This window comes from Tachyglossus aculeatus, chromosome 6 (assembly GCF_015852505.1).
Source record: "Tachyglossus aculeatus isolate mTacAcu1 chromosome 6, mTacAcu1.pri, whole genome shotgun sequence".
Taxonomy (NCBI): domain Eukaryota; kingdom Metazoa; phylum Chordata; class Mammalia; order Monotremata; family Tachyglossidae; genus Tachyglossus; species Tachyglossus aculeatus.
In genome coordinates this window covers 36,740,543-36,752,395 of record NC_052071.1, presented here as the reverse complement: position 1 = coordinate 36,752,395, position 11,853 = coordinate 36,740,543, and the positions used below count along the sequence as shown (strand labels likewise).

The window sequence follows — 11,853 nt, the reverse complement described above, 5'->3', positions numbered from 1 at the left end:
TAATAATAATAATAATAATAATAATGGCATTTGTTAAGCGCTTACTGTGTGCAAGGCACTGTTCAAAGTACTGGGGGGATACAACGTGATCAGGTTGGCCCATGTGGGGCTCACAGTCTTAATCCCCATTTTACAGATGAGGTAACTGAGGCCCAGAGAAGTGAAGTGACTTGCCCGAAGTCACATAACTGACAAGTAGCAGAGCCAGAATTCGAACCCTCGACCTCTTTCCAGTGAGCCACTATGCTTCTTATTGACAGCACACATGTCTGCTGTGTGACCTTGGGCAAGTCACTTGAATTCTCTGGGCCTCAGTTATCTCATCTGTAAAATGGGGATGAAGACTGTGAGCCCCACATGGGACGACCTGATTACCTTGCAACCCCCACCAGCGCTATATAAAAAAAAAAACCGGCCGGGGCCGGACCGAGCTGGCCTGTGGTGGTTGGGGGCGGAGGGGGCGTCCACCCTCCCGGGCCAATCGGAGCGCGAGGAGGGGGAGTCCCCCGCCGCTGATTGGCTGGGCGCCGCGGAGGGGGTGGAGCCTGGAGAACGGGGCACAAGATGGCGGCCGTGCGGAGCGTTAAGGTAAGCCCTCAGCCTGCCGTTCGACGCGCGCGCGCGCGGGGGCTGCCGGGAGCCGGCCCTCTGAGGCGGGCCTCAAACCGGCTGCCCTGTTCAGTAAATAACAATAATAATCATAATGATGGTAGCCATTCAACCAGCGTGGCTCACTAGAAAATAATAATAATAATAATGTTGGTATTTGTTAAGCGCTTACTATGTGCAAAGCACTGTTCTAAGCGCTGGGGGGGGGGGAACACAAGGAAATGAGGTTGTCCCACGTGGGCCTCACAGTCTTAATCCCCATTTTACAGATGAGGGAACTGGGGCACAGAGAAGTGGAGTGACTCTCCCAAAGTCACACAGCAGACATGTGGGGGAGGTGGGATTCGAACCCATGACCTCTGCCAACCAAGCCCGCGCTCTCTTCCACTGAGCCACGCTGGCTTGGGAGTCAGAGGTCATGGGGTCAAATCCCGCCCCTAGTCAGCCGGGTGACTTTGGATAATAATAATAATGGCATTTGTTAAGCGCTTACTATGTGCAAAGCACTGTTCTAAGCACTGGTGGGGATACAATGTGATCAAGTTGTCCCATGGGGGGCTTGCAGTCTTAATCCCCATTTTTACAGATGAGTAACTGAGGCTCAGAGAAGTAAAGTGACTTGCCCAAGGTCACACAGAAGACTTGTGGTGGAGCCGGGATTCGAACCCATGACCTCTGAATCCAAAGCCCGTGCTCTTTCCACTGAGCCACGCTGCTTCTCTAAGTCACTTCTCATAGACAGCACACATGTCTGCTGTGTGACCTTGGGCAAGTCACTTAACTTCTCTGGGCCTCAGTTATCTCATCTGTAAAATGGGGGTGAAGACTGCGAGCCCCTACATGGGACAACCTGATCACCTTGTATCCCCCACCAGCGCTATGTAAAAAAAAAATCCGGCCGGGGCTGGACCGAGCTGGCCTGTGGTGGTTGGGTGAGTCACTTCACTTCTCTGGGCCTCAGTTCCCTCATCTGGAAAATGGGGATGAAGACAGTGAGCCCACCGTGGGACAACCTGAACACCTTGGAACCTCCCCAGCGCTTAGAACAGTGCTTTGCAATCAATCAATCGTATTTATTGGCTACTGCATTTTCAACTAATGATTCTCCATGATCTATTTTGGAACCAGGATTGAGAGTTTAGAGTTGGGCCTGAGGGTTTAAAGTTGATCACTTGAATTATCTTTCCCTTCATGTATTTACTTTGCATTTGTTTATTTTGTAACTGGCCTATCATCTTCTGTCCTTTTAGTTTGAGCCCTTTCTGCAGTTGATCCTCGCAGAGGATCTTATCACAAAACAAACTTGGAGAGCTCACTGTGCCCTCCTAAAAATATATCTGTCAGGATGTTGGTTCTAGAACTAGCTGGTCCAGGAAAAAGCACTGTTTTTCCCCACCCACCCCCTGCCAGATTCTCTGAATTATTCAGCCAGGCCGATAAGAAGCACGGGCCTTGGGGCCAGAAGGACCTGGGTTCTAATCCTGCCTCTGCCACTTCCCTGCCGTGTGACCTTGGGCAAGACACTTCTCGGTGCCTCAGTTACCTCGTCTGTCAAATGGGAGTAAGACTGTGAGCCCCATATGGGACAAGGACTGGGTGCGACCTGATCTGCTTGTATGCGCCCCAGCACTTAGTACAGTGCATGGCACATAGTAAGCACTTAAATACCGCAATTATTATTATTCTTAGATAAGTGAAGTGCCCCAAGATCGCCCTACTTTATGGCTTTGCTGGTCTCCGCTGTTTCCTGTTCACGTTCTTCACTCTGGATCATGATTGCTTATCCAAAGGACTCACGATGGGATTACTGATAATAATAATAATAATAATTGGCATTTGTTAAGCGCTTACTACGTGCAAAGCACTGTTCTAAGCGCTCGGGAGAATACAGGGTGATCAGGTTGTCCCATGTGGGGCTCACAGTCTTAATCCCCATTTTCCAGATGAGGTAACTGAGGCCCAGAGAAGTTAAGTGACTTGCCCAAGATCACACAGCGGACGTGGTGGAGTCGGGATTCAAACCCATGACCTCTGACTCCAAAGCCTGTGCTCTTTCCACTGAGCCACGCTGCTTCTCGATGATGTTCTGATGATGTTGTGCAGTGTACTGATGTCTGTCTCCCCCTCTGTGGACTGTGAGCTTGTTGTGGGCAGGGATTGTCTCGCTGTTTATTGTTGATTTGTACTTTCCCAAGTGCTTAGTTCAGTGCTCTGCACACAGTAAGCACTTAGGAAATACGACTGAATGAACACCAGCCCTCTCTATTGTTCATAGCCTGGTCATACTGTGGCCCTGGACTTTCTTTCCTCCCCCAAGTTTCAGAGATACCCATTACATATGTATTACATACATATTTATTACTCTATTTATTTACTTATTTATTTATTTATTTTGCTTGTACATTTCTATCCTATTTATTTTATTTTGTTGGTATGTTTGGTTCTGTTCTCTGTCTCCCCCTTTTAGACTGTGAGCCCACTGTTGGGTAGGGACTGTCTCTATGTGTTGCCAATTTGTACTTCCCAAGCGCTTAGTACAGTGCTCTGCACATAGTAAGCGCTCAATAAATACGATTGATTGATTGATTGATTACATGGAATCACTAAATGTTCCATTTCATCTGTTTCATTTTTGTGCTTCTAGGATTAGTGTATCCCCGTTTGTATATTTTGGCTTTGCTTTTTCCTCCCCAGTTTCCAAAACTTCCCCACTTGATGGGCATTCGGTTACTGCCTCCTCATTTTCCCCAAGTACCCCGTGTGAGTGCCTCTGGACTCCTCATTCCCATGACCTTGAGCTCAGGGCAGGTGTCGATCCAGTGCCCGGCGCTTAGAACAGTGCTCTGCACATAGTAAGCGCTTAACAAATACCATCATTATTATTATTATCGTTATCTAGATCTCGCCCTCTTCCACCCAGTTGGCTCCTCTCAGTGCAGCTGAAAAAAAATAACCACCTGCATGCTTGGGGAAAGAGAAAGAGAGGAGAGGGATGGGCCTCGTTCCCTTAGCAAGGGAGGAGAGGCCAATCCTATAGAGGGGGGAACACCATTCATTCATTCAATCGTATTTATTAATCAATCGATCAATCAATCGTATTTATTGAGCGCTTACCGTGTGCAGAGCACTGTACTAAGCGCTTGGGAAGTACAAGTTGGCAACATATAAAGACAGTCCCTACCCAACGGTGGGCTCACAGTCTAAAAGGGGGAGACAGAGGACAAAACCAAACATACTAACAAAATAAAATAAATAGAATAGATATGTACAGGTAGAATAAATAGAGTAATAAATATGTATTTATATGAAATGAAATTTATATGAAATGAATATGTATATATGAAGTGAAGAGGAACCACACGAAGATGGATAAATGCACAGGAAGAAAACAAAAAATTAGAGGAGCAGAAAGAACAGGCCATAACGTACATACTCACATATTGAGCGCTTACCGTGTGCAGAGCACTGTACTAAGCGCTTGGGAAGTACAAGTTGGCAACATATAGAGACAGTCCCTACCCAACAGTGGGTTCACAGTCTAAAAGGGGGAGACAGAGAACAAAACCAAACATACTAACAAAATAAAATAAATAGAATAGATATGTACAGGTAGAATAAATAGAGTAATAAATATGCATTTATATGAAATGAAATTTATATGAAATGAATATGTACATATGAAGTGAAGAGGAACCACACGAAAATGGATAAATGCACAGGGAGAAAACAGAAAATTAGAGGAGCAGAAAGTACAGGCCATAACGTACATACTCACATATTGAGCGCTTACTGTGTGCAGAGCACTGTACTAAGCGCTTGGGAAGCCCAACCGGGCACAAATTGCCCGAGAACACAGTGGTGGTGATGTGGGAGGTGGGAGAAAGTGGCAGTGGGAAGCAAATCGGAAGCAGGACATACACTCATCACACAGCAGCCGCAGATGGAGCAGAAGCCGTTCACCTACTCTCATAAGCAGAGAAGCAGCGTGGCTCAGTGGAAAGAGCCCGGGCTTTGGAGTCAGAGGTCATGGGTTCGAATCCCGGCTCCACCACAAGTCTGCTGTGTGACCTTGGGCAAGTCACTTCACTTCTCTGAGCCTCAGTTACCTCATCTGTAAAAATGGGGGTGAAGACTGTGAGCCCCACGGGGGACAACTTGATCACACTGTATCCCCCCCAGCGCTTAGAACAGTGCTTTGCACATAGTAAGCGCTTAACAAATGCCATCATCATTATTATTATTATTATTATAAGGAGGGTGGAGGGGAAGCAGAGGCCGTTCAGATTGCCTACACAACAGGTCCGATGGAGGCCTTCCCAGACTGAGCCCCTTCCTTCCTCTCCCCCTCGTCCCCCCTCTCCATCCCCCCATCTTACCTCCTTCTCTTCCCCACAGCACCTGTATATATGCATATACGTTTGTACATATTTATTTTACCTGTACATGTCTATTCTATTTATTTTATTTTGTTAGTATGTTTGGTTTTGTTCTCCGTCCCCCGCTTTTAGACCGTGAGCCCACGGTTGGGTAGGGACCGTCTCTCTGTGTTGCCAACTTGGACTTCCCAAGCACTTAGTCCAGTGCTCTGCACCATCACCATCAATCGTATTTATTGAGCGCTTACTATGTGCAGAGCACTGGACTAAGCGCTTGGGAAGTCCAAATTGGCAGCATCTAGAGACAGTCCCTACCCAACAGTGGGCTCACAGTCTAAAAGGGGGAGACGGAGAACAAAACCAAACATACTAACAAAATAAATAGAATAGAGATGTACAAATAAAATAAATAAATAAATAGAGTAGAAAATATGTACGAGCATATATAAGCGCTCAATAAATACGATTGATTGATGATAGGAGGGAGGGCTGGTTAAGTGCTTTAACAGTGACTGAGGCCTCTTTTCTCGTCCCTAGGGCTTGGTTGGTTTGGTGACAGGCGGCGCCTCGGGGCTGGGCCGGGCCACAGCGGAGAGGCTGGTGAAGCAGGGAGGGAGCGCCGTCCTCCTGGACCTGCCCCAATCCGGCGGGGAAGAAGTGGCCCGGGAGCTGGGGCGCAACTGTGCTTTCGCCCCCACCGATGTAGGTTGCCCTCCTGGGGGTTTCCGGGAACGGTAGCTAAGCTGGCTCCAAAGCCCGGGCTCTTGCCGCTGAGCCACGCTGCTTCTCTGATCACCTGGTAACCTCCCCAGCGCTTAGAACAGTGCTTTGCACATAGTAAGCGCTTAATAAATGCCATTATTATTATTACTATTACTACTAATAATGATGGTATCTGTTAAGCGCTTACTATGTGCAAAGCACTGTTCTACCAGCGCTTAGAACAGTGCTTTGCACTTAGTAAGCGCTTAATAAATGCCATTATTGTTATTATTATTACTACTAATAATGATGGTATCTGTTAAGCGCTTACTATGTGCAAAGCACTGTTCTACCAGCGCTCAGAACAGTGCTTTGCTCATAGTAAGCGCTTAATAAATGCCATTATTGTTATTATTATTACTAATAATAATGATGGTATCTGTTAAGCGCTTACTATGTGCAAAGCACTGTTCTACCAGTGCTTAGAACAGTGCTTTGCACATAGTGCTTAATAAATGCCATTATTATTATTATTGCTAATAATAATGATGGTATCTGTTAAGCGCTTACTATGTGCAAAGCACTGTTCTAAGCGCTGGGGGGTTACAAGGTTCATTCATTCAATCGTATTTATTGAGCGCTTATTGGGTGCAGAGCACTGTACTGAACTCTTGGGAAGTGCAAGTTGGCAACATCTAGAGACGGTCCCTACCCAACAGTGGGCTCACAGACGACAAACCTAACCTGACCTCAACAAGACATGACCTCTTCCTCCCTTCAAAGCCCTACTGAGAGCTCACCTCCTCCAGGAGGCCTTCCCACACTGAGCCCCCTCCTTCCTCTCCCCCACCTTGCCTCCTTCCCCTCCCCACAGCACCTGTATATATGGATATATGTTTGTACATATTTATTACTCTAGTTTATTTGTACATATCTCTTCTATTTATTTTATTTTGTTAACATGTTTTGTTGTCTGTCTCCCCCTTCTAGACTGTGAGCCCACTGTGGGGTAGGGACCGCCTCTAGATGTTGCCAGCTTGGACTTCCCAAGCGCTTAGTCCAGTGCTCCGCACACAGTAAGCGCTCAATAAATACGATTAAATGAATGAATGAGTGACTCAGACTGCCGTAGTCATCAGGGCAGCATGTCTGGGGTTGGGACCAGTGCCCTCATTATGGGTGGCAGTCTGGTCTCCTGGGTTCTGCGGTACACTGAGCCTCCCTGGCTGCTTCTCTCTCTCTCCTTACCCCGCCGGCCCGGAGGACGAAGGGACAAGGACTGGAGAAAGTGCTCAAGGCCGTCCATTCAGCCAGGCCGTAGGGGAGCCTTCTGTGCTTTCTTTCTTTGTCTCCCCTTCATTCGGCCTTCCTGCCTGTTTCCGGAGTCAGCCTTCTTTCACTAAGCCATGGCCAGAAGAGCGGAGAAAAAGGGCGAGGGGCAGTGGGGCTGGTGGGCACGGAGGAAGAAAATCCCACCGACTTTTTTTCCCCAAACCTCATTGTAGTATAAGGGGGCCTTGCCCCGTCTCTGGTGGAGGTACAGGCAAGAAATGAAATTACCAGAAGGTGGGCAAAAGCGCACCGGCCAGCCTGGGTGAATCATCTCTGGGCGATGGGGCGAAGCTGGGGCCGGGGGTCCGTCTCACCCCTCCTGCCCTCTGCCAACCCCTAACCCAGGTGTGGCCACCAAACCCACAACCCTCCCCTCCCTCTTGGTGGAAAGAGCCCGGGCTTGGGAGTCAGAGGTCGTGGGTTCTAATCCCGGCTCCTCCACTTGTGAGCTGGGTGACTTTGGGCGAGTCGCTTCACTTCATTCAGTCAATTGTATTTATGGAGCGCTTACTGTGTGCAGAGCACTGGACTAGGCGCTTGGGAGGTGCAGGTTGGCAACGTATAGAGACGGTCCCTGCCCAACAGCGGGCTCACAGTTTAGAAGACTTCTCCAGGCCTCAGTTCCCTCATCTGTAAAATGGGGATGAAGACTGTGAGCCCCCCGTGGGGCAACCTGATCGCCTTGTAACCTCCCCAGTGCTTAGAACAGTGCTTTGCTCATAGTAAGCACTTAATAAATGCCATTATTATTATTTATTATTATTATTACATTTTTTTCCCTTCAAAGCCCTACTGAGAGCTCACCTCCTCCAGGAGGCCTTCCCACACTGAGCCCCCTCCTTACTCTCCCCCTCCTCCCCATCCCCCCCACCTTACCTCCTTCCCCTCCCCACAGCACCTGCATATACGTTTGTACAGATTTAGTACTCTATTTTACTTGTACATATTTATTCTATTGATTTTATTTGGTTTATATGTTTTGTTTTGTTGTCCTTCTCCCCCTTCTCCCCACTGTTGGGTAGGGACCGTCTCTATATGTTGCAAACTTGTACTTCCCAAGCGCTTAGTCCAGTGCTCTGCACACAGTAAGTGCTCAATAAATACGATTGATTGAATGAATGAATGAATGAATGATCAGTCCTTGAGCCCTTCAGGCTCGGCTGAGTCTGCCACCCACATCCTTCTAGCCCCAACCCCTAGGAAAGGGGGCCAAATCTAAGCTTCCCAGGACCCACTGTTGGGTAGGGACTGTCTCTATATGTTGCCAACTTGTACTTCCCAAGTGCTTAGTCCAGTGCTCTGCACACAGTAAGCGCTCAATAAATACAAATGATTGATTGATTGACCCCCGAGCCCAGCTTGAAGTACTCCTGGGCCTGGCTCAAACTAGGGCAGCAGTCGTTGGGAAGAGATGGCTCCGGCCTCGTCCCGACTGGCTGTGCAGAGGGAGGTGAACAACATTGCCTCTGACCCAGCAAAACCCAAAGAGAACAGGCTGGTGGACCCTCGCTATGCGACCTGGGTTTTCCAACCTGAGACCTCGGCTTGATTTCTAGGATGGAAACTGGCCCACACACCTGAGCCGAGCCATATGAGAGAAGCAGCGTGGCTCAGTGGAAAGAGCCCGGGCTTTGGAGTCAGAGGTCGTGGGTTCAAATCCCCGCTCAGCCAACTGTCAGCTGGGTGACTTTGGGCAAGTCACTTCACTTCTCTGGGCCTCAGTTCCCTTATCTGTAAAATGGGGATTAAGACTGTGAGCCCCCCGTGGGGCAACCTGATTGCCTTGTAACCTCCCCAGTGCTTAGAACAGTGCTTCACACATAGCACTTAGTAAATGCCATTATTATATTCCTCGCTGGCCTTAACAGGGAACCAAACCCCACCCCAGAGGGGCACAGACCTGTTTCTGACCTCTCTGTGAGTTGGTGATGGCAGAGCCAGGTGAGGCCCTCTTGGCCGTGAGGCCCAGGGCTCCCTCCCGTTGACCTCATCTCCCATTCCCTGCCGCAGGTGACCTCGGAAGCGGATGTACTTGGAGCCCTGGCCCTGGCCAAGGAGAAGTTTGGCCGGGTGGACATAGCGGTCAACTGTGCCGGCATCGCTGTGGCCATCAAGACCTACAATCATCACAAAAACAGAGCCCACCCTCTGGAGGAATTCCAGAAAGTTATCAACGTGAGGGTCCCACGTGGGCCGGGGCAACGGAGCCTGAGTCTCTGCCCTGGGCTCGGCAGGTCCGCGGCAGAATGAGGCCTGGGCCCCTGCCTGCCCAGCCCGGGCGCTGTGGCTTTCATCATCATCATCATCATCATCATCAATCGTATTTATTGAGCGCTTACTGTGTGCAGAGCACTGTACTGAGCGCTTGGGAAGTACAAGTTGGCAAATGTCAATGTTCCCCACCCAACTAACAGCTGTAGTCAAGCGGGATGTGATCAGCAAAGACAGATGGGAGAAGTCGGGCTCTGAGGCGGCTGCTTGCTCCCTACGGACCCCCACGGGCGGGGTCTCATTCTGAGGTGGGGGTGAAGGGATCCGATCGGCCGAGGTCGGGACAGCTGGAGCCTCTGGCCCGGGAGCCACTGGGTTGAGACCCTGACCCGCTATCTATTCTATTTATTTTATTTTGTTAGTATGTTTGGTTTTGTTCTCTGTCTCCCCCTTTTAGACTGTGAGCCCACTGTTGGGTAGGGACTGTCTCTAGATGTTGCCAACTTGGACTTCCCAAGCGCTTAGTCCAGTCTGCACACAGTAAGCGCTCAATAAATACGATTGATGATGATGATGATGAGAGTGGGGGCCGCGACTCCGGGCCGACACTCCTCTCCCACTCCAGGTGAATACCGTCGGCACCTTCAACGTGATCCGCCTCTGCGCTGGAGAAATGGGCAAGAATGAACCGGATCAGGATGGCCAGCGGGGGGTCATCATCAACACGGCTAGCGTGGCTGCCTTTGAGGGCCAGGTACTCCTTCTACTGCCCAGCCCGCACCCTCCGCTCCTCCACCGCTAATCTCCTCACCGTGCCTCGTTCTCGCCCGTCCCGCCATCGACCCCCGGCCCTGGAATGCCCCCAATCCCTCTGCCCATCCGCCAAGCTCGCTCTCTTCCTCCCTTCAAGGCCCTGCTGAGAGCTCACCTCCTCCAGGAGGCCTTCCCAGACTGAGCCCCTTCCTTCCTCTCCCCCTCGTCCCCCTCTCCATCCCCCCATCTTACCTCCTTCCCTTCCCCACAGCACCTGTATATATGTATATATGGTTGTACATATTTATTACTCTATTTATTTATTTATTTATCTTGTACATTTCTATCCTATTTATTTTATTTGGTTGGTATGTTTGGTTCTGTTCTCTGTCTCCCCCTTTTAGACTGTGAGCCCACTGTTGGGTAGGGACTGTCTCTATGTGTTGCCAATTTGTACTTCCCAAGCGCTTAGTACAGTGCTCTGCAGATAGTAAGCGCTCAATAAATACGATTGATTGATCCCCCCCCATCTTACCTCCTTCCCGTCCCCACAGCGCCTGTATATATGTTTGTACATATTTATTACTCTATTTATTTATTTTACTTGTACATATCTATTCTATTTATTTTATTTTGTTGGTATGTTTGGTTTTGTTCTCTGTCTCCCCCTTTTAGACTGTGAGCCCACTGTTGGGTAGGGACTGCCTCTATATGTTGCCAACTTGTACTTCCCAAGCGCTTAGTACAGTGCTCTGCACACAGTAAGCGCTCAATAAATACGATTGATGATGATGATGATGAGGTACGATAATACGATTGATACAATAAATACGATTGATGATGATGATGATGAGGAAGAGACTGAGCAAGGTCGGGTGGGGGGGGGGTGATCCTTCGCGGGCTTGTTTCCTGTGTGTCCGGGAGCTGCCGGGGCCCCGCGTTCCTGCAAGGGGCTGCCCAGCCTCAGAACTCCAGGGCTTTTCCTCTTGTTCCAGGTTGGACAAGTGGCGTACTCGGCCTCCAAAGGTGGCATCGTAGGGATGACGTTGCCTATTGCCCGGGATCTGGCCCCTATGGGCATCCGTGTGGTCACCATTGCCCCAGGTAAGGGAGCCAGAACCCTGGCACTGAGGCTTCAGCCCCAGGACCCAAGGTGTTAGGGGGCTGAGCCGGCTTTTGGACCCTGCGTTGGGAGGGGCTTCCAGGAGCGCCGTAGTGATTGTAGCCAGGCCGGGCTCCAGCTAGCCGCTCCCTGAGACCCGGGCCCCATCTGACATCCAGGAGTGGCTGGACATCGTGCTGACCCCTCGCCGCCCCACCTCGGGGCGGCTTCCCTGACCGTCTCTCCCGCCTCTCTCCGTCTCCGCCAGGTCTGTTTGGGACGCCGCTGCTGACTACCCTACCTGAAAAAGTGCGTTCGTTCCTGGCCCGCCAGGTGCCCTTTCCCAGTCGGCTGGGGGATCCAGGCGAGTTCGCCCACCTGGTGCAGGCCATCGTGGAGAACCCCATGCTCAACGGCGAGGTCATCCGGCTGGACGGAGGCATCCGCTTGCAGCCCTGAGAGCCTCGTCGCCCGGGTGGCCCTGCCTGCCACTGGCCCGGGAGCGCCGGGCCTAGGGGCCCACACCCTCCTCCACGCAGTCTCTGAACGCAGAACCCACCTGAGCCGGAATTGGGAATGATGATGATTGGAGGAACTGGAGTAGGACTGGAGAGAAGCCCCCCAGCCAGTCTTCAGTCCTTTGGTGCCTATTTAATAAAGTGATTCGCTTTGCTGGGTGAGAGTGGCGGTGTGGTCTGGAGACCCCGGCCCTAACGGGCTGAGGCCAGAGAAGCGACCCCCTCCCGCTGGGGCGACAGCGGAGCCGGG

At 50.4% G+C, this 11,853-nt stretch overlaps 1 protein-coding gene across 1 annotated transcript; it reads left to right on the top strand.

The window, feature by feature from the left end:
* The first annotated feature begins 532 nt into the window (after positions 1-532).
* Positions 533-11,765, top strand: HSD17B10 (hydroxysteroid 17-beta dehydrogenase 10). Its single transcript, XM_038748191.1, has 6 exons — positions 533-588; positions 5,523-5,687; positions 9,030-9,194; positions 9,856-9,984; positions 10,979-11,087; positions 11,354-11,765. Exons 1-6 carry the CDS (start codon positions 565-567, stop codon positions 11,542-11,544), a joined length of 783 nt encoding a protein of 260 aa, XP_038604119.1. The 5' UTR covers positions 533-564; the 3' UTR covers positions 11,545-11,765.
* Positions 11,766-11,853: the final 88 nt, after the last annotated feature.

Coding starts and splice junctions, on each gene's coding strand:
- HSD17B10 (XM_038748191.1), top strand. CDS start 565: ATGGCGGCCGTGCGGAGCGTTAAG. Junction 589..5,522: donor CGGCCGTGCGGAGCGTTAAG/GTAAGCCCTCAG, acceptor TCTCGTCCCTAG/GGCTTGGTTGGTTTGGTGAC. Junction 11,088..11,353: donor TGTGGTCACCATTGCCCCAG/GTAAGGGAGCCA, acceptor CGTCTCCGCCAG/GTCTGTTTGGGACGCCGCTG.